This window comes from Cebus imitator, unplaced genomic scaffold, assembly GCF_001604975.1.
Source record: "Cebus imitator isolate Cc_AM_T3 unplaced genomic scaffold, Cebus_imitator-1.0 Scaffold44, whole genome shotgun sequence".
NCBI classification, from domain to species: domain Eukaryota; kingdom Metazoa; phylum Chordata; class Mammalia; order Primates; family Cebidae; genus Cebus; species Cebus imitator.
This window is the reverse complement of record NW_016107359.1, coordinates 4,818,901-4,842,588: the sequence shown is the minus strand read 5'-3', so window position 1 is coordinate 4,842,588 and position 23,688 is coordinate 4,818,901. Positions and strand designations below refer to the sequence as shown.

General features: G+C 36.5%; 1 protein-coding gene across 4 annotated transcripts in view; it reads right to left on the bottom strand.

Annotated features, from left to right (window-relative positions):
• ZFR (zinc finger RNA binding protein) overlaps positions 1-23,688 on the bottom strand; it is an 87,486-nt gene that overhangs the window by 7,149 nt on the left and 56,649 nt on the right. For 3 of the 4 annotated variants that reach the window (XM_037737872.1, XM_017526816.2, XM_017526817.2), the window contains 6 exons: positions 23,321-23,483; positions 21,512-21,717; positions 20,635-20,785; positions 19,387-19,528; positions 13,909-14,006; positions 12,959-13,054 (listed from right to left, as the gene is read on the bottom strand). In XM_037737872.1, the coding sequence (XP_037593800.1) occupies positions 12,959-13,054; positions 13,909-14,006; positions 19,387-19,528; positions 20,635-20,785; positions 21,512-21,717; positions 23,321-23,483 (856 nt within the window). The remainder of the gene's footprint in view (positions 1-12,958; positions 13,055-13,908; positions 14,007-19,386; positions 19,529-20,634; positions 20,786-21,511; positions 21,718-23,320; positions 23,484-23,688) is intronic. The other variant, XR_005199891.1, reaches the window with a different exon arrangement.

Genomic DNA, 23,688 nt, shown 5'->3' with positions numbered 1-23,688 from the left:
AAAAAAAAAAAAAAAAAAAAAAAAAAAAAAAAAAAGAAAAGAAAAGAGCCAACCCAGGGAGTGGTGTTTTGAAGGGTCTCATTAGAAAAATTTGTTTGTATTTAGATTTAAAAAAATTGATATAACATTTAAGATTCACCCTTTTAAACAATTTAGTAGTTTTTAGTATATTTACAGAGTTGTTCAATCATCACCATTACCTAATTACAGAACATTTTCATGATCTCCAAAAGAAACCACACACCCATTAGCAGTCATTCTCCATTCTCCCTTTCTTCTAGCCCTTGGCAACCACCAAATCACTTTATTTCTACAGATTTGCCAACTCTGGACATTTTATACAAATACATGGCTTTGTGTCTGACTTCTCTCACTCAGCATAACATTTAAGGTTTATCCGTGTTGTAGCTTTTACTTTAAGTTTAAATAAGACTACTAATAGCAGTTGAAAGAAACTAGTTTGGAACCACTATGAAATCCTTAAGATGATAATGAAAGCTGAAAAGACATTAGTGAGAACCCACACTTTTGGTTGTATACTAAAAAAGCTTACCGACTTACTTTTTAGAGGTAAAAACTATGTCAACCTATTCATTCTAAGGCCATTTCTCAGAATGTCTTTACATTTTAAGAAATGAGAATTTAAAGAAATAGTACACATTAACAGCTATGAAAAAATGATAGCTTCCAGTACGACTCGAAAAAAATTGAAAATAATGGATATTCACAATGATAAATGTAAGTCACAATTTAAAAAGAGAGCTCAGTTTATTCCACTGAAGAATACAGGAAAATGTTCAATATTCTTTGAGAAAGGGTCTCGCTCTGTCACCCAGGCTAGAATGCAGTGGCACGACCACGGCTCACTGCAGCCTCAAGCTCTTGGGCTCAAGTGGTCCTCCCATGTCAGCTCAGGATCCCTTGAGCCCAAGAGCTTGATGCTGCAGTGAGCCGTGGTCGTGCCACTGTACGACTGGGGCAATAGGCGCAGTCACTGTGCCTGGCTAACTTTTGTAGAGACGTGGTCTCACTATGCTGTCCAGGCTGGTTTCAAACCTGGACTCATGTAAACCAACTGCCTTGGCCTCCCAAAGCCTTGGGATTACAAGCATGCACCAAAGCATCCAGCCCCTCAAAACATTTTTCTTTTTTTTATGGATTTTCATTTTTAAGTTGAGTTTTAATATTTTAGGGGATAAGCTTCAGTCATCTAGAAAACTCAATGCATGTGTATGGAATATCTCTCATTTCCAGACAAACCGAGTATTATTTTAAGATACGAAAAGACTGAGAGATCCTTGAGGATAAGATTAGTGTTACTCATTTTGAGCCCACTTCCCTAGCACATGTAGCCAGAATTTTGTAAATACTTAGTAAATGATTATGACAAGGAATGATTTTGGAAAGAATGTGGGAATAATCCTGACAACTCAGTGATAAAATAAATCAAGAGTAACAATTAACAAAATATTGATGTTGTGATTACACAAAATTGAAGTCATAAAATATATAACTTTTGATAAATGCCTCAAATTTTTACTGAGTAGTTTTGACAAATATGAGAAAAGTGAGGATTAAATAATCAGCTGCAGTTTAGGTATGTCAAGACATAAAAATGTGTTTCAAGTAACTCAAAGCTTTTTCAAAATCTGTTTATTGATTTAAGAATCAGGCATTTCTGATTTATACCGGCAGGTAAAAGCAGAAATGAATTTTAAAAAATCAAGAAAAATAAATTATTTATGGCACACAAAAAGTCATTATACTTAAACATACACAATAAAACTAAGTAAACTACCTGCCTCTGACACCATTTTCTGTGAAGTAAGCAATGTAATTTTCTAAAGAATATAGCTGTTCTCCAAGCAGATGTCTATAGTTAAAAGAGCAATGAAAATAGACTATAATTCAAAAGTAAGAATATCAAAAATAAATAGAATCAAATTAAGAAAATGACACTTCAGGTTGTAATGGAAAGGGTCTTGGTAGCTATAATTATATAAGAGAATAACTTATTAAGATTTGTTATAACTGGAGATAGAAAAAGCTCCTCATATTAAATGATTAAAAAATCAAGGATTGTTTAATATTTGCTTTAAAAATTTTTTAATTAAAAAATGTTTTTTACAGACGGGATCTTACTATGTTGCCCATGATGGAGTGCAGCAGTTATTTGCAGGCACAATCACAGTACACTGCAGCTGAGCTTGAATGTCTGGGCTCAAGTAATCCTATCTCAGCTTCCCTAGTAGCTGAGACTATAGGTGAATGCCACTGCACTCAACTGAATATTTGCTTTTTATTTACTTTTTTAGAGACAGGATCTTGCTCTGTTTCCTAGACTGGAATGCAGTGGTGTGATTATAACTCATGGTAGCCTTGACCTCCTGGGCTCAAGTGATACACCTCAGCCTCCAGAGTAGGTGGTACTACAGGACCCACCACCATGCTCAGCTAATTTTTAAATTTTTAATAGAGATGAGGTCTTCCTATATTGCCTGAGGTGGTCTTGAACTCCTGGGCTCAAGTGATCCTCCCACCTTGGCCTCCCAAAGTGATGGAATTACAAGCGTGAGGCACTGCACCCAACCCTATTTGCTTTTTAAAAACACTCATGAAGTATATTTTTTCCCTTCCCATCTCCAGTTATAATAAGAGTAACTCTTAGTAAGTGGCAGGCATCAGGCTAAATGATCTCTTAGATGCATAATTTAATTCAAGATGAAAAAAAACCCCATAAATTTAAGAGGTTAAAAACAGCTTTGTCCAAGGTCACATAGCTAGGTGATAAAGCTGAGATCTGAACCCAGGTCTTTCTGAATCAAAAAGATTTTTTTTCTTTCTCACTATGTTTCAATAAGTATCTTTCATTAATGGGTGATCCAGAGAGAAAACATTAACTAGTTTCCTTGAATATTAGTTTCCAGCTCCGGTAGAGCTAAAGACCTGTGTAAAACAAAACAAAGCCACCTGATGAGATTGAAGTAACACAGGCACTTTCACTGGTGGGAGTGTAAACTAGTAAAACCTTTCTTTAAAGCACAATGGCAAGCTCTATCAAAATTTTAAAAGACACACGTTAATTAGTCCAGCAATGTGAGTACTAAGAATTTACAATAGGGCTATTACTACATCACAAAAGCACAAAAAATATTCTGCCCAGCTCTAAATTTGTAACAGACTAGAAACAATCACTAGCACTAGGAGTTCTGGTTAAGTAACAGTAGTAGTAGCAGTTATCTAACTCTTCATATAGCTACCACTTATTGAGTATTTAGCCTCATTAAGCAATGTTCTGGGTCTTCACATGTATTAACCAATTCTAATTATTATAATCATGTTCTGAAGGCAGATATAACCATCATTCTCATTTTACAGATTAAGATGTTTATGCTCTTAAAATATGATTTTATGAATACCCTAACAATAGGCAATTGTATATACAAAAGCCACTTACACAGTCCAGTGGACATGGATTATTGATAACATGCAAAAAGACTTTGATTTGTAAGCCCATTTGCAGGCTGTTGCATTTTTGTAATATATTTACTCACAGCACTTTATTTCATATGGTGAAATGTAGGAAAGTCTTAATAAAAATGGTCATGACTTGCAGGGAAAACATTTACTTACAGCTTTTAGTGAATTGGGGGTGTGCATACAGTTAAATAGATGATTTTGGTAGGGGGTATCCAATGCTGAGTTAGTTCATGTACCATTTAGTGATTCTTTTGTAAGCTGAAACTGTTTTTTGCCCTGAGATGTTACTGTCCTATCATTTCAGAACTCTCTGTTGTTTCTATCAGCAACAGCCAGAAGAACTCTTGGTACAAGCTACCACCACTAAAATCTGTATTACTTACAAATGCCTCTGAAAGCCAGTAAAATATGTAAAAAGAAATGTTAACACATTTCAACTGATATTTGGGCAGGAAGAATAATTATAGCAGTTTTATCCACCTTTAATGACTCCTTTACATTCGATATAACATTCTTAAAAAAAAAAAAAAAAAAAAAAGGTCAGGCATGGTGGCTGATGCCTATAATCCCAGCACTTCTGGAGGCCAAGATGGGAGGATCCCTTGGGTCCAGGAGTTTGAGACCAGTCTGGGCAACATAGTGAGACCTTACCTCTACAAAAAAATTAAAAAAAATCTAGCCAGGCATGGTAGCATGCACCTATAGTCCCATGTACTTTGGAGGGTGAGTCAGAAGGATCGCTTAACCTGGAAAAGTAGAGGCTGCAGTGAGTCATGATCATGCCACTGCACTATAGCCCAACTGACAGAGTGAAACCTTATCTCAAAAAAGATAACATTAACCATTTTAAAGTGAATAATTTGGCAGCATTATTACACTATGGAACCACCTTTATCTAGTTCCAAAACATTTCCATTACCCCAAAGTAAACCCTCTTACCCCTATTTCTGTTAGAGACATGCACTCTGTCTCTATGATTATGTGACCTTTTGTGCCTGGCTTCTTACATTTAGCATGCTGTTTTCAACGTTCACCAATATTGTGGCAGATTTTTTTTTTTTTGAGATAGGGTCTTGCTGTGTGCCCAGGCTAGCCTTAAACTCCTGGGCTCAAGAGATCCTCTTACCTCAGCCTCTTGAGAAGGTGGGACTACAGGCATGGGCCACTGTAACCAGCTCAATAACAGATTTTTTTTTTTTTTTTTTGTGAAATACTCCTCATCATAAGATACTGTTTAGAAATAAAATAGTAATAAACATTGTGTATGTGTGTGTGTGTATGAGAGAGACAGAGAGAGAGAGAGAGAGAGAGAGAAAGAGGGAGAGAGGGAGAGGGGGGAGGGAGAGGGAGAGGGAGAGGGAGAGGGAGACATGGTCTTAGCCTGCTGACCAAACTGAAGTGCAGTGGTGAAATCACAGAGAACTGCAGCCTCAAACTCCTCAGCTCAAGTGATCCTCCGAGCTCAGCCTCCTGAGTAGCTGGGACTACAGGTGTGTGCCTTCACATCTGGCTAATTTTTATGTTTGTCTTTTGTAGACATAGGGTCTCACTATACAAACAAGGCTGACTTTGAACTCCTGGCCTCAAGTGACCCCTGCCAACCTCGGTCTCCTAAAGTGCTGGGATTACAGGTATGAGCCATTGTCCTAGGCCTATAATAAACATTAAAAAAAAAAACTAACTTCGTGCCTTTTATAGGTTACTGCAGTCATACTATTCTAAAGGTTTAGAGGGCACACAGCAGTTCTGATGTCTGACCAACATTACAACAGAGCTCTACCTATATTTCATTTCATCACCATGGATTCATGAAAAAAGAACAATGTGTCATGAATTTGAAGGCATAATATCATTTTCAATCCTCATTGCAGTGGTAAAGGAAAGGCCACAAAAGCAGGCATTTTAAGTTACTTAAGGATTTGTTCAAAGTAAGTAATCTGAATGCTAAATAAAATTAACATAATACAGTTCATAAGAATTTCAAATTTTTTTTTAATTTGATAAAGTTACTCCTGTTTATGTCAATAGCACAGACCCAAACTCTCTTCCCTTCAAAACATAATTAAGAAATATATTAGGGCCAGGAATGATGGCTCAAGCCCATAATCCAAGCACTTTGGAAGACTATGGCGAGAGGATCACTTGAGCCCAGGAGTTCGTGACCAGCTGAGGCAACATATGAGACCTCATCTCTACTAAAAATAAAGACATTAGTCAGGTGTGGTGGCATACGCCTATAGTCACAGGTACTAGTAAGGTTCAGGCAGGAGGACTGCTTGAGCCCAGGAGTTCAAAGCTGCAGTAAGCCAGGACTGCTCCACCGTACTCCAATTTAGGTGACAGAGCGGGACCTTCGTCTCAAAAACAAAGATAGAATATACACACTACTGCCTTTCAAGCAAAATGTAATAGCTTGACTTAAACAGATAAAAGGCCAGTGACACAGAACATTCCTAAGGAACTGAGTGTTTACCCTGCTTAGGCAAAACTCAAACTTGGCTCTCCAGAGATGGGGGTGGGGTTGGCAGCTGATTCAACAAATCCCAAAAATTTCACCAATAACCTCCAATTTGGAGAAAGGTAAAATGAATCATGTTAGGAAAAATTTTCCTGAAAGGAAAAACTCCATCTGACCATCTTCTAACTCACTAGAGAAAAGAAAATCACTGTAATTTGCTATCCTGAAGACTCTGAAAACCAGGAAAGAAATCAGGAAAGAACAGAAAAATAGTATTATTCACATCAAATTATTTCCAATAATAAAGTATTTGGCTAAAATGCAGATAAAAGAAAAAAAATAAAGGTAAGATCTTCCAAAGGAGTAAGAGGTAGGAAAAAAACTTCAAAGATGGCTGTGGACTCTCAACATAGAGCCCCAAATTAGCTTCATATACCCAAATGCTCTCTTGGTACAGGAGAAGGTAAGTTGTAGTGAAAAGAAATGGTAAAATAGGTTCAGGAAACAAATGGAGTAAATCCTACAAAGACAAAGGCTCTAGGAGTACTTCTTGGGTTGAAATCTGACACTCAAGTGGTGCCAATAAACTCCATCACATATAGAGTGCCACAGCACATCTGGTAAAGACAAGGAGAGTGTAGTCTACATTTGCTAACAAGGCTGCAGACAGCTAAATCCTACTCCTTTTCATAAGCAATCCTCCAATCACATCTCACAGGGGAAGGAAAAGAAGTTATCAATAAAGGTGAGAACAGATTTGCATATCTTTGTACTTGTGTGGAACATAGCATGAAAACAAGAGATAATCCATTCTATACAGACTCTGGGTGATAGTCACAAATCAGTGTGGGTTCATTAATTGTAACAAACATACTACTCTAGCATCAGGGAGGCTGTGTATGTGTGAGTACAGGGGATACGTGGGAACTCTATGGTTGACCCTTGAAAAACCCAAGTTTGAACTGCGCAGATCAACTTATATGGGGGTTATCCTTCATCTCTGCCAATGGAGACAGCAACATCAACATTTCTTCCTCACCCTCAGCCTATTCAATAAGAAGTTGAGGGCAGGGCACAGTGGCTCACACCTATAACCTCAGCACTTTGGGAGGCTGAGGGAGGTGCAGATCACTTGAGGCCAAGAGTTCAAGACCAGCCTGGCCAACACGATGAAAATACTAAAAATACAAAAATTATCCAGACATGGTGATGCATGCTTGTAATCCCAGCTACTTGGGAGGCTGAGGCAGGAAAATTGCTTGAACCCAGGAAGTAGAGGTTGCAGGGCAGTGAGCCAAGATCGCACCATTGTACTCCAGCCTGGGTGAACACAGAGACTCTGTCTCAAAAGAAAAAAAAAAGGAATAAAATGACTGAAGTACAAAAATTCAGAGGTATGCATTATACCTTGTTGAGAGCACATCTTTTTTTAAATAACCATAGTTTATAAAAACATGTATTAGGCTACAAAAAAACCCTTCAAATTCCAAAAATTGCAAATAGACTACATTTCTTGAATCACAATGCCATAAAAACTAGATGTTATTTACAAAAACAAAAGCAACCCTCCTTCAATCTTGGACAGGTATGGTGGCTCACGCCTGTAATCCAAGCACTTTGAGAGGCTGTGGGGGGATCATGAGGTCAGGAGTCCAAGGCCAACCTGGCCAACATGGTGAAACCCTGTCTCTACTAAAAATACAAAAATCAGCCGGGTGTGGTGGCATGCGCCTGTAATCCAAGCTACTCAGGAGGCTGCGGCAGGAGAATCACTTGAACCTGGGAGGCTGAGGCTGCAGTGAGCCGAGATCTCACCAGTGCACTCCAGCCTGGGCAACAGAGCAAGACTGTGTCTTGGGGTCAGAGGAAGAATAAAATTCCCTCAAAACTGTTGGCTTAAAAACAGTATGAAAACAAATAATATAGAAAATAAAGAGAAAGCATTACCTATGCAGCCATAATTTGTGTTCATAAACTGCAGCTTTAAAACCTCTATAACTACAGACTAAATGAATGAATCAAGTATCCAACTCAAGAAGTCTGTAAAATGTAACAGAACACCCCAAGGAAAATAAAGATAAATTCATAAGGTAATAAATTATTAATGAGGATTAGAGATGATTTTGAGGAAATGAAAAAACAATAAAACAGATAAACCACTGCTTAAAGAATACAATACTAGGGGCAAATTTTAAATGTCAAAATACTGACATTTTGTTTTTTTTAAAGTACTGAAATAGTAATTTATTTGTTGTTATATGTAAATGATTTCAAAGATCAGCCAGCAGCTTTTTTCACTTTTGACTTTCTTCATAATCATTTCCCCTGCTGTGGCCAATGCACCCTCAATTCCTTTGACCTGTGCATTCTCTTCTCAGTTCTTATGGCTCTCCACCCCCTCAGAGGAGAAAGCACTCTGTGAAGTAGATGGGTGACACTCTCAAAGAAAGCCTGGGTAGGGCCAATCTGCAGTGCTGAAAGCCTGGACTGCCAAGGGTGGCTCAGACACCATGGTCTTGAGAGTCTTTCACCCAAGTATCAAAATGTGGACGTAGTACAACAAAGATAGCTTCAAGGACACTCTGGGTGGGTAGAGGGGACCAAAGTTTAAGAAAGCAGGAAGCAGGATAATGATGTACAATGCTTGTATTCCCATACATTTAAAAAATTTGGGATGCAGGTAGTGGCTCACACCCGTAATCCCAGTACCTTGGGAGGCTGAGGTGGGTGGATCACTCGAGGTCAGGAGTTCTAGATCACCCTGGTTAACATGATGAAACCCTGTGTCTACTAAAAATACAATTAGCTGGGTGTGGTGGCGCATGCCTGTAATCCAAGCTCCTCGGGAGGCTGAGGCAGGAGAATTGCTTGAACCTGGGAGGCGGAGGGTGCAGTGAGCCAAGAAAGCACCACTGTACTCCAGCCTGGGCTACAGAGCTGGACTCCATTTCAAAAATAAATAAATAAATAAATAAATAAACAAACAAATAAATAAAATCTGAAGCTATACAATACCTACAAATTATTGCATTTAAAATCTATTAAGAATCTAATGAATTCCAAACACCTAAATAAATACTGAAACATTCATATTGTAATTTTGCTCCCATCTGGCAAATGCTTTACTGGCTAATCAATGACACAAAGAAGAATTAAAAGCACATGTGCACGCGTGCGTGGACGGACACACACACACACACACACACACACACACACACACAGAGGAGAGAGAAAATAAAGATACAAAAACATTAATAAAAAATCCTAAAATAGCATAATTCTATTGAATGGGTTATTTTTTAAGGGAAATATAAATTGCCAAAATTAACCACAAGAGAGACTAATCAGAATAGAAGAAATAGAGAAAACATTATTCCCTTAAAAGGAATTGGGAAGTGATGATGTCACATGTATTTTTATAAACTATCAAGAAACAAAGTTTTGATGCTACTAAAACTGCTTCAGAGTTTAAAGAAAGAAAAGCTTCCAAATTATTTTTAGAGAGTTAGTGATCACTACTTCTAAATCTGACAAAGAGCACAAAAACAAATTTTAAAAAATTATTTCACGTCACTGAGAAATTCCTCAACAAGCTATCGGCAAACAGAACTTAAGAATTCATTAAAACACTTTTCTCATATGTATGAAGAATCATTCCCAGAATGCAAAGGTAGTTCAATATGAAGAACTCTTAACAGGTTGAAGGGGTAAAACTATATATTCATGTTAACAAGACTTAAAAATTGTCTGATAAAAGTTCAACTTTCATTACTGATTCAAAATTTGCTTAGTAAACCGGGAAAAGATTGATAATTCAACATGACAAGTAAATATCTCAAAAGGCTATACCACCATGCTTAATACAGTTTATAGACCAGAAACATTTTCAATACAATCAGGAACACATCATACATGCCAAGCAGTATTTCTTTTATTCCATATTGGTTACTCTAGAATTACCTTTTAATTAAAATAGAAAATAAGAAGTATTGGGAGGCAAAATATCATTTGCAGATATACCGCAAAGAAAACAAAAGAGATAAGGTCTCGTTCTGTCACCCAGGCTGAACTGCTGTGGCACAATCATGGCTCACTGCAGACTTGACACGGGCTCAATCGATCTTCCTACCTTAGTCTCTCCAGTAGCTGGAACTACAGGCGCATGCCATCATGCCTAGCTAATTTTTGTATCTTTTAAGAAAGGATTTCGCCATGTTGCCCAGGCTGGTCTCCAACTCCGGGGCTCAAGAGATCCTCCTGCCTTGGGCCTCTCAAATAATGGGATTACAGGGACGAGCCACCAAACCATGACTGATTGATCTTTGATCTATCAATAGCTTTTTTTTTGAGACAGAGTCTCACACTGTTGCCCAGGCTGGAGTGCAGTGGTGTGATCTTGGCTCACTGCAACCTCCGCCTCCCAGGTTCAAGCAATTCTCTTTGCCTCGGCCTCCCAAGTAGCTGGGATTACAGGCACCCACTATCATGTCTGGCTAATTTTTTTTTTTTTTGTATTTTTAGTAGATATAAGATTTCACTATGTTGGTCAGGCTGGTCTTGAACTTCTGACCTCATGATCTGCCTGCCTTGGCCTCCCAAAGTGCTGGGATTACAGCTGTGAGCTACTGCACCCGGTCTAAATTAAGTAATGCACATGTGTAATTTATCCTGGTAAAAATTAAATATTACAGATCTCTACAGTAGTTATCCTTTCCTCCCACTCCTCCGTAATACTAACTACTGTAAATTAGAATATATCCTACCCAAAATTTTGGTATATATTTAAATTCACATATATATATCTATAGAAAATATAATTTGATGGGAAAAAAAGCTCTAAAAGAAAGCAGGTGTGAACTAATCTGTCAGAATACAAAATCTAGAAATGATAAACAATTAATGAATGAAAATTTGTAATGCCGGGCGCAGCGGCTAAGGCCTATAAATCGACAGCACTTTGAGAGGCCAAGGTGGGCAGATCATCTGAGGTTAGCAGTTTAAGACCAACTGGCCAACATGATGAAACCCCATCTCTACTAAAAATACAAGTATTAGCAGGGTGTGGTGGCCCATGCCTGTAATCCCAGCTACTTGGGAAGCTGAGGAAGGAGAACTGCTTGAACCCAGGAGGCAAAGGTTGCAGTGAGCCCAGATCACGCCACTACACTTCAGCCTGGCTGACAAGTGGGACTCTGTCAAAAAAAAAAAAAAAAAAAAATCTGTAAAAATGTGTTAACTTTCACATAGCAAAAATCATCACAAAGTTGAAAAGCAGATGAAAACTGAAAAACACAATTTTCTTTTTTGAGACAAAGGTCTCGCTCTGTTCACCAGGCTGGGCTGCAATGGCGCGTTCTCAGATCACTGAAACTGCTCTGCCACTGGGGTTTCAAGTAATTTTCCTGCCTCAGCTTCCTGAGTAGCTGGGATTACAGGCGCCTGCCACAATACCCGGCTAATTGCTGTATTTTTAGTAGAGACGGGATTTCACTATGTTGGCCAGGCTGGTCTCGAACTCCTGACTTCAAGTGATCGACCCACCTTGTCCTCCCCAAGTGCTGGGATTACAGGTGTGAGCCACTGCACCCCACAATATTTTGCCTGTCATATTGTTAACCATTAAGAAGTATGATAATATCCCAGAACTAATAAGTGCAAAGAATATAATAGGTCTAACAGTTTTTTTGAAATTTTCAATGATCCAACCTTCTGGTGAACATGTTCTTTGACTGTGACATTTCAGCCCTAGCAATTTATTCCACCCTCAAGAGCTTGACAACAATATATACAATAAGGTATAATGAGAATTTAATAGCAAAAGATTATAAACCCAAATGTCTATCAAATGAATATGTTAAATAAAATATGACATGTCCAGAGAAAGAATGCAGTAGATGTGACTGCCTTTTCAAATAATTCTAAGATGCACTTTGTTAAGAAAGTTTTAAAACTGTACAGTTTTAAACTGTAATAGCAAGGTCACACTTGTGTTAAAAAAGAGAATAAAAAGAAATAAGGTAATCTTGGCTATTCACTCTCATTAATTCAGCTCTAGAGTCAATAGGGGTGATAGGTTGTTATATTTTTTAATGAATCCTGGTTTATCTGAATTCTTGCTCTTTAGGGATCAAAGTTTCAAACAGTAATATATATAAAGACAGAAACATGCATATGCATACTTTTTTTTTCTCCTAGGAGAAATCAAAGCAGATAGCTAAAATAATATGCCTTTAAGAAGGCTTTTGGTTATTTTGTACCTTTTTGCGTTACTGAATTTCCTATTTTTAAAATTATTTTTGAATAATACATATTTCTGAATTTTTACAGTTCCCAACCACATATATTATTTTTAAAAATGTCCCTGCATAAAGAGATTAACATTTCTTGTGGAGTGTGGTGGCTCAGGCCTGTAATCCCAGCACTTTGGGAGGCCAAGGTAGGTGGATCACCTGAGGTCAGGAGTTTGAGACCACCTTGGCCAACATGGTGAAACCCTGTCCCTACTAAAAATATAAAAAATTACCCAGGCATGGTGGTGGAAACCTGTAATCCCAGCTACTCGGGAGGCTGAGGCACGAGAATCACTTGAACCCAGAAGGTGGAGGATGCAGTGAGCCAAGGTCCTGCCATTGCACTTCAGCCTGAGCAATAAGAGCAAAACTCCATCTCAAACAAACAAACAAAATCCCAAAAAAACAAAAAACCAAAACATTCTTCAGTCTTTATACATTTGTATATGTAAAAGCCAACTAATAAATACTGTGATATTTAAAAAAGAACACTGTGAAAATAGCAAAAAAAGAAAGAAAAATACAAAGAGAAACATCAATTAGAATTCTTTAATTAGTCAATTCTGAGAAAACTAAATATTCTAAAACTCCCCCAGGATTTCTTATCGGAAGAGAAGAATTGTATTTAGTAAATGCAAATAAGGCTGATAATTACATGTAAAAGAAGAGGATAAAAGTTGCAGAAATATTTCCTACATGTTTTTACACCATACAGTTATATACTACTTACCCAGCTTGGAAAATCAGACCAAGTTGGAACTCGCTGACAGAGGTCTCGAAGAATGCGTATGATAATCACACAGGACTGCAGACCATTAGCTCTAGCCTTGAGAGCAACATAAAAATCAATTGAATTAATCTTAGAAATACTGAATATATCCCTTGATGAAAAAAAGTTAAAATACCACTGTTCAATGGAAGCTCAGATAAAAACAAAAACAATCACATTAAAATTGGATTCAATGAGCTGCCATTTACAGCAGTATTTTATGCCAGGGTTAGTATTTAAAAGCTGGTATTTAGGTCAAAGTAAACAGATTATACAAGAATAATATTTCTTGATCCCCTGTGAACCTTGACCTGTGTTCATTTAAAACAGTAAACTTAAAAAAAAAAAAAGTCTGCCTACATTAGAAATAAAAGAAAAAGTAAAGAGCTAAAAAGTTTGTCTAGGGACTGAAAGGTTAAGGAAATCTGTTTGGTTTCCCTTCTGTGCCTTTGCATGGCTGCAAAGTCACTAAACCAAACAGCTGCTTCCTCACCTTTCACTCCCTACACTTATTAACTTAGAGAAAGAGGGGGAAAAAATCTTAAAACTATACACAAAGCTTTAAACACATATTCCATTATTTAAAGCAAAGTTAATCTGCAGCCTTATGGAATATAATATATATACACAAACGTGATGTTCCTAAACAAGTCAACTTTAAATATAGCCACAAAAAATAAAAAATAAAAAAACCCAACTACAAAACACCCCCCAAACCTAAGTTCATTGTCAAATTAATAATAACTGCAATATGCAGATCATTATACCCAGCTTTCTATGTTAACATATTTATTTAATTCAAAATAGTATTGCTTGGGCAATCTTTTGAAATGTTTAAGCACAGTTAAACATGTTGTACTGAACTACTCTCTCATAAGGCTACAAGAAAAAAGTAAAATGATGTTCCGAACCTGGAACCACTTAGCGTGGCGTAGAGCAGCCAGAGCGTCAAGGCATTTTTGCCTGTCCAAGACGTCCGGTGGGTCTTTCACCATACCCGAGGTTACATCTAAAATGGATTGAATTGGCAAAATGCAGTGAGGAATGGGTGTTTGACCAGGTGAGCAAGACACTTCCTTAAGGTAGCATCAGTGTCACATGAGCCATTTGAAAGCTTGTCAGCACTTTAATATACCCAAGGAGTTATTTTCAACAAATTTACATAAAATCCAATATGAGGAACAAAAGGAAGGTTAACTTAAACTCTTAATTTAGTAATATAATAAACAATTTCTGGAAATATAAACCCTACCCACCAAAACGAAATCTGAGGGAAGATTACTGGACACAGTGCACTAGCACAAAGATGACAAGACGAGGGAACACAAAAATCCACCTTAATAAATGAGAATGTACAATAAACTACTGAGTTTGTTCAGTACTCTAAATGGTCATAAGTTATTCTAGAGCTAATATAACAAAGAACTGATGAAAAATATGGAATTTTCAATATAGTTATAATCACAGAAAAAAAATGAAGAACCCAAAACAGGCACTTTTTTTTTGAGATGGAGTCTTGCTCTGTCACCCAGGCTGGATGGAGTACAATGGTGCAATCTCGGCTCATTGCAACCTCCGTCTCCTGGGTTCAAATGATTCTCCTGTCTCAGCCTCCCAAGTAGCTGGGATTACAGGCATCCACCACCATGCCCAGCGAATTTTTTTGTATTTTTAGTAGAGATGAGGTTTCACCATGTTGGCCAGGCTGGTTTCGAACTCCTGACCTCAAGTGATCTGCCCACCTCGGCCTCCCAAAGTGCTAGGATTACAGGCATAAGCCACCGTGCCCGGCCCAACTAAGAGTTTAACATTTTCTCTTCCACATGAAAATTTTAGCTATAAGGGAGTATGAAGTGCCCTTTAAAATTTAAAGTTCCCATAAAATATTTCAAAAAATGATTGAAGAGAAACAATAGGCAAACAGAACAAGGAACAGGAACTACCATGGTTAAACAGAATTAAGAGTGGAAAAGATGCAACAAGCAGCATCCTGTGATGATAGATGCGTAGGGTCTTTAAGTTGATTAAAACATAAATGAGCTACACAAAACTTGAGAAGAAAATATGAAACTAAATTAGGACAAGAAGTTAACTTTACATTAATAAAAGTCATTCATAAAAGTAGACAAGGGCTATCTTTATATCTATCTAAAAATATCTGTAAAAAAATATATATATTAACAGCAAATCTGCTAATGAAGCCATTAAACAAACGGCAATTATTCCAATCTAATTCATAGCTCTCAGTGATTTTAATAGTATGAATATTTTCTCAAAATAGAAAAATTATATTATCTATTGAATATAACAGTCCTTTGGCTAAAGAGTACCAAAATTATGGGGCACTTAGAATACAGTTTAATAATTGAGTATATCAAATGAATATGATTGACAAAAGAAAAAATACATGATAAAAGAAAAAGTTATCTTAAAAGTACTAGTTGCAATTCCGGTCAAATTATTCATGTCTCATTATAAGCATTCAGATATCTTAAAAGATAACTTGTTCTTATTTGAGTAGACGACATATAAAAAACATATTTTGAGACTGATAGAGAATTCCATTCTCTGTCTAGGGTTTCTTTTTCTTAGTGTTTACTCCTCAAGTAATCTGAGAGATACAGATTTTTCAGAAGATATATTTAGAGGGAAGACTTACAGATAATCAAGGAAAACTATGTGGCATTTTGAGGATAAACACTACAAGAGGAATTTGGTGCTAAAAAGAAGCCATCAATATAAAAATACTAGTAATCTCAAAACTTATAAGACCAACTATTCAATCTATAAAAAACTTGAACATAAGAAACTATTCTGTTAGGAATAGCTAAGGAAAAGGGACACACAAGAAAGCATAGCTAACCTATGAAGTTTAAAAAAAGAAAAAAAAGGCCAGGTGTGGTGGCTCACGCCTATAATCCCAGCACTTTGGGAGGCTAAGGCAGGTGGATAAACTGAGGTCAGGAGTTGGAGACCAGACTGGCCAACATGGTGAAACTCATCTCTCCTTAAAACTACAAAAATTAGCTGAGTATGATGGCACGTGCCTGTGGCCCCAGCTACTCAGCAACTTGGGAGGCTGAGGCATGAGAATTGCTTGAACCTGGGAGGTGCAGGTTGTAGTGAGCCAAGATTGTGCTGCTGTACTCCAGCCTGAGTGACAGAGCGACTGTCTTAAAAACAAAACAAAACAAAACAAAGCAAAACAAAACAAAACTCCTCACACACACAGACACACGAAAAAAGAAAAAAGCTGACTTCCCCAAAGTAGTATTATAACATGCTAAAGTACCTCTAAGTCTCTTATTTACTCACATTTGCTAAAGCTGGAATGCAAACAGATGACAATGTGCATTCTCTATCTAAAATGTTTCTAAATTTCTAATGTTAATTTGTAATTTTATCATTTCCTCCAATATGCAAGAACATTTTGTTTTGCATGTAACCATTCATAACTTCGGAACTTTTAATCTGTGATATAAATTCAAAAATGCCAAGACACCTATTGCAATTTTTTTTTCTTTGAGACGAAATTTCACTCTTGTCGCCCAGGCCGGAGTGCAATGGCATGATCTCAGCTCACTGCAGCCTCCACCTCCTGGGTTTAAGCAATTCTCCTGCCTCAGCCTCCCAAATAGCTGGGATTACAGGTATCCGCCACCATGCCCAGCTAATATCTATTGCAACTTAAAAACAAATTACGGCTGTAAGTAGAAATTTTTTATTTAGTGTGGATTTTTGTACCCATTTTCTGTTTCAAGTAGATTAACCCCTTAGATATATCCTGCTAAAATCATACTTGTTGCCTAACACCCAGTTAACAAAGCAAAACAAAAACCAGTTAATTTATAAAAACAAAATGCAAATTCTTATTCTACATGAATGTATTTCATAGATTTTAAGGGGTTAATCACCAATTAGAAGACATGCTGTGTCCACACTATTTTATGATTAAACGTTAATGGAAATATATTAATTCAAATTAACATGATCATGTAAAATATATAACCCACTCAACCATTTAAAAACTAGTGTGAACACTGCTCAATTCTAGAAGAGACGAAGACAAAACAAACAAAACAGCCACACAAAGGACAGTAACTGCCAGGCTCTGCATCCAAAATCCCTCCTTGATCAAATGGCAGATGTGACACTGAGCTTTTGAAAACCTTGGTCAAAAATCCTTCCGATGTCTTGGCAGCAACCCCTGACAGGATCAATCCCCTCTGCTAGAAGGCTTTGGACCGGGCCTGATAAGCTACAGGTGGAAAAAAACACACACAATACTTGACTTGCTGCAGAAAAGATTCTGTAGCAAGGGTTAGAGCATTCTGAACATTTCAAGCTTAAAGTCAATTAAATGTTTACTTAATGTTTAACTGTCAAACACAGTACCATAAAACAGATCTGTCATGTGTTTAACAGTTATTTGGACAATTTAATCATTTCCTTTATTAAATAATTTTTGGTATTAAAAAGGACCAGTATGCATTAAAGAGGCTACCACACTATGCGCAAGTAGTAACTCTCATGATTCATAATTGTTCTTCCGGCAAAGCCTTCCTTAACCCCTGTACTAACTCCCCAAAGCAAGCTATAGGCTTTAAATGATTTTAAGACACAGAGCATTGGGAGCTGCAGTGAGAGAGAATACATACCGTTATTCTGCAGCAAGAAAGAAGCAATCTTCATAATGAAGCTAAAGACATGGTTTACTGCAGTTATCTGCAGCAAGGAACACTACTAATGTTTCTACGCTTTGGCACATCCAACTTTTCAGCTCAGTGTCTTGAAGCAGAATCTTTCCATTTTGGACTGACCATTTTCCTCACCAAAATATTTATGAAATTCAGAACAATAATTCTAACTCAAGTCTGGGTCAGACAAAAATATAATTTTGTTTCCTTTAGAATGAATAGGTTATCAAATAATTTACTGCAAATATACTATTAACTTCAGACTTTTACAAGATAAAATAGCTTGATACTGTATAAATTTAATTAAGTCTAAATATAACGGAACAAAATGTATTCTGAAATAGTTAAATGGTTATAATTTTACACTAAATATAGCAACATTTACTTATAATATATATTAGTAGTTTTTCAAATCCCATATGTTGTATATGACCTGACCAGATCGACTCAGGAACTGTTTCTCCAGCAAAACCATGGCTAGACCTTTAGTAGAAATTCATGTTCACATAAGAAAATCCTTAACACAAAACTCATTTAAGATGCAAAGCTTAAAATATAAATATCATCTGAATATGGTGTACATGCAAAGTATGTAAAATTAGACATATCTCCCAATGACATTTTTGGCAAAATGTTCTTTTCCTGGGTTGTTAAAAGCCCAGTATCTTAAAAAAATTGCTGTGATAAGAAAACAAATTTAAAGAAACAGTAATTGAGAGACTACTGATGCTATTTTATACAAATGAATTTTAAGTAGGTAGTACCCTCTTCCTCAACCTGTATCACAAAGAAATATTAGTGTAGACTGTTACTCCATACTTAACAAGTTAAGATGTACAAAAACATGAAAGGAAACAAAGCAAGTTTTATCTGACCCATAAAACAACAGAACCAACATACTGCAGACACTGTTCATGCTTTTCAGCTTAAAAGCTTTTGAAGCTTTGAAAATGTTACAGAATAGTCCCTAAAGCAACATTGCTGGCACCGGCAGGATTTCATATTCTATAGATGTAAATTAAGTTTAAAAACCTTGAATTGTGTGGTGACTCACTACCTGTATTTACACAGTTTATTTTTCAGCATCACTAGTATGATAGTAGGGTCAAATGCCCAAATCCTCCTGCATTAGGATGTTCTGCATTTATGAAAGCGCTCCAAGCCAAAGAGCAACCTCAGAGAACTAGAAATATTTACCACAGGACAAGCCAAATTGATTATTACATATATAAAAATGCCTCTCAGAAATATAAGTGTTATGAATATGTAGCCAATTTTGTTTGTGAAATACTCTTGTCTTTCTGTAAGACAAGGCAAGTGCAAAAACCTCTTAATGCAAATTAAATCCCCCTAGTCACAAGCAACATTTTTAAACCATTTTTTCATGCATTGACTATGTCAGTAAAAATAATTTTGAAGTTTTTTTTCCAGAAATCTGAGGTTAGCAAGAAAAGAAAGAAATCAAGACAATCAATCATACCATAAGTGTTTTATATAAAAATACATCACTAAAAAAGAGCATTTACTCTCTGGGAAATTATCTTAGGCAAAACCAGTTACTAAATAAGTCAAATCTATCAAATTCACATGTAATGCCAGCATGTTGCCTTCTAGGGCTTAATGCCATCTTAAAGAGTAGGTAAATGAAAAAAAAAAGTTGATAGAACGTAGAATGTTTAATGGCTTTCCAACCTCCTTCCCTCATGTTCTCTTCTCGAATAATTGGAGATGTCAGGGTGATAGTGACTTGCATTTTGGGTTCCACACATGAATTCAAAATTATCGCCGCTTCAGATACAGCACATTTTATGTCATACTTCTCAGGGCTTATAACCTGTGTAATGAAGATTTTAAGAAACAAATTAGATTGGATCTGTTGTATTAACAAACAAAAGCAGTTTCATTATAGCTCTTTCACTCTCTCCCTACCATAAACATTCTATATGAGGACCAGATTATACACTGCTCCTTCTAAAAAGCCCTGCCATACATGCTAGTACCAATTCTGCTGCCACCTGATAATTTAAAAAAAGACTCATCTACAGTAAAAAATGTCCCATCTGGAATAATGGTAATATAAAACAAGCAATAGTAAGTGCCACAGTTGTCAGAGTTTTAAGTGTAATAGTGTGCTTCACTGTCCCTTTTCTCCTCAGTTGCTCTGCCATAGTAAGGTACTGTTCTGATTTACTACTGTAGAATACACATTATCAATGAAATCCTATTCCCTGAATTTAAAATACTTCATTAAATTGCAAGTTTTGTACTCTCAACTATTAAAAGAATCACTATTTTAAATCTCAATCATTCTGACAAGCTAATATACAAAATTTTTGTAAATAAATTGAAGCTTAAAAAAAAGTTTGTTTCTGTAGGACCCAAAGAAAATATTCTACTAGTTTTGAATTTGTCATGCTTTGTTGGATGGAGATGAAGAAAGTATTTCCTACCATTATAAACATGTAGAAAACTGAAAATATTCAAAATAAAACTGGGGAAATTCAAACCAGAAAGCCTATTTAGTTACTATATTTTATTAAAAGCATTCAACTAAATAGGAAAGAGGTTCATGAACTAAAAAAAATTAAGCTTGCTACACATGGGATTTTTTTAAAAAAAATAACTTTGTCCTGAACAACTGCCTTCTTATAATTCAAGTCTTGGAAGAACAAGAAAAGGAAGGTATGTAGATGCTGCAATTTTAAATTTTTAAATAAATCAGCAAGATGGCTTCATGTCAAATACAATCACTATAAAACCTAAAAAAGATGAGGTAGAAAACAGTTTCATCAGTTTACACAATCAAGCAAAAAAACTCAATACAGAAAGTCAAGCCAAAATTTTAAAGGCTGGCTTACGTTTAAACTGAAGCACAGTCAGTCCTGCCAAAAACTTCTGAACCAGACAAGGGGTAAAAATTAACATTTCCATAATACTTACAGCAAGCTGTTTGGGTAGGTTTTCTGCAATACGGCTTAATAATGTCTTTGAAGGTTTCTCTGAGCACAGCAAAACAAGGTTGACATTTCTATCTCCTCGGAGAAGTAATCCTTTTGCCAATACTCCCACTCGCAAAACTCCTTTCAAAGCTCTGCAGTAAAATAAAATTATATTTCTCTGCTCAACCAGAAGCATGATATTCTCTAAATATACAATAGTAAGTGAAGTAACTTTCATATCATTAAAATTTCCATCAACTGCAGGAGAAAAACATGGATGTTTTTAGAACTACATGTAAGCAATATGAATAAAAAAATCAGAAAAGAGCTAAGTTCTTTATAGGGAGACAAGTGAAAACCAATGGACACTAACACTTGCGTTTCTTATTCAGAATAATGAGAGTCATGTTTAACATAATACGAAAGTATTTCCAAATGGTAAAAGGAAAATAAAAAGTTACAGATAATAATGCAATCTTGAAAGATATTGCTAAAGCTTAGGTTTCATCATGCTTTATAGTCAATGCTTTAAGGAAATAGTTATTATAACAAAGACTGAATGTGGGGCAGAAGCAACAAATAAATAACAGAAAAAGAGCAGCTGAATACAACTGGAAAACTATAATGGCTGCTTTGAAATAGACTCAAAATGGTTTATATAACTTAAAATGAGTACAATTACAAGGTTAGAGACTAAAAGTGTCCATGAAATTGTGTATGTCTATTTTTGCAAGAAGCAGCTGAATACATGAAGTATCTAACACAGGCATGGTTAAAACACATAGAACTCACACCAGAGTTATAAGCTATATTTCAAATGTAAGAAGTCAACATAAGAAAAACCAAATTACACATGGTAAATAACTTTCAAAACACACCTGTCTTTACCTCCCTCTTTCTTATCATCTCCCTCTTTGTTCTTGTTCTTCTCATGTTCAGACAAACTGTCTGAAACCAGTTTTAAAGCACGTTCAGTAATAGAAACAATTTTCTGAACTGCCTGTAACTCCTCTTCAGTTGGATAAATTGTGGCATGTTTTGTCATTACATAACGGTCATCAGATGAGTCAGGACGACGTAAGGGCTAAAGAGAAAAAAAAGTTACTCAATTTAAAAAAAGTTTCCTGAGAAAAAGCAAATGATTATTTTTCAACTATACATATCTGTTGTATCTTTTCAATAAGAAAGGCTTTAACTTCTTTTTTCCATTACAGTAAAAACAAAAAATGCAACTATGGAAAGTTATATCATCAAGACTATATATGTATGTATGTATGCATACATACATGTATACACACTTTGCCTCAAAACAAGTAAAATTATAATACATATAAACCTTAAGCTTTGAAAATGCTCTTTACTCAACTTTAAAAACCAGTGATTCTGAAACTTTCTCTGCTTTCAGTAATTCAAGTCTTACAACTGCCAAGCCTCTGAGCAAAGATAAATGAGAGAATAGGTTAAAGAAGAGAAGTCTACTTTTTCCCTGTAACTACTGTGTAGAGAAACAAATCTTGTTTTTGGTAGACTGAACTTACACGAGATGTCCCTTTTACCCTGCTTCTGTACAACATAAACTCTCAAGATATAGATTTTTCCCATAATCTTAATAACACATCAGCTCTGGTACTTATCTTGAGCCATTAATCTACCCCTTATCTTTCACTCAGTTTAGAAGAAGTAGGTTTTAGATGGTCAGAACTGGAAGAAGGAAAAAAGATTCTAAGCCACTGGTAATGGGAACATGAGAATAAATTTCTATTAATAAAAAAAACTTTTTAAAATAGACACTGGGTTTCACCACATTGCCCAGGCTATTCTTGAACTTCTGGCAACAAGCCATCTTTTCATCTTGGTCTTCCCAAAGTACTGGGATTATAGACATGAGCCACTACACCCAGGCCAGTAAGAATAAATCTAAAGACAAAGGAGTTGCCTTCAACATCAGTTGTTCCTGACAGGCATAGTGGCTCATGCCTGTGTCCCAGGTACTTGGGAAGCTGAGGCAGCAGTGAGATATGATCATGCCATTGTGCTACAGAGCAAAAATAAGAAAAGAAACAAGAAAAAAAATTAGTTGTTCCTGCTAATGTAAGGAAAACCAAAGGCAAGAGTCACATGTGAAAGAACAGTTGGCATAAAAAGCTCTGCTCCCATTTAGCATATATTGAAAATAAAGAGATTCCCAGAAGCTCTATGAGGTCCTTATATAAAAGACACAGGAGACATACTCCCTTCCTGTAAAAAAAAATGGAGGAAAGATTCTAAATCAGATGACAAACTTTTATAAAGCTGGGTGCAGTGGCTCATGCCTGTAATCCCAGAATTTTGGAAGGCCTAGGTGGGCACATTACCTGAGATCAGGAGTTCAAAGCCAGCCTGGCCAACATGGTGAAACTCCATCTCTACTAAAAATACAAAAATCAGCCAGGCGTGGTGGTGAGCGCCTGTAATCTCAGTTACTTGGGAGGTTGAGGCACAATTGCTTGAACCTGAGAAGCACAGGTTGCAGTGAGCCAAGATCATACCACTGCACTCCAGCCTGGGTGACAGAGCAAGGGTCTGTCTCAAAAAAACCCTTCTTTCAAGGTTATAAGGTTAAGTCTAAAAATTAGCCCCTCTAAAATTATTTTCTTCTAATGCTGAACCAAACTTTCACCCCTTATATCACCAATGTGGACACTCACTGCAGGCCCCTGAGGCTGAGGAGGCATGCCTGGTCGAACTCCCAGAAGGCCTAAAGGGCCTGGAGGACCATGAGGATAACCTCCATCTGGCATTCGGCGGCGATCATCCCAATGATGCTGTTCTTCCTCCATTCTTCTCCAGTACATGTCCTCTTCATAACGTCTGAAACATAGTAACATTATAAGCATATGAGGAAAAATACAGCCCAAGAACTTACATCAATAGTGACATAAAAAGCAATAAAAAACCCCATCCAAATCAGCCTAGCTAAAATTTCTTCCCAAATGCATCTGAGTTTCCTTGTTTGCTTTCATTGTGAAGTAAATGAAAGAGAAAAGAGAGCGTGAGAGAATAAGTAAAGCAAAAG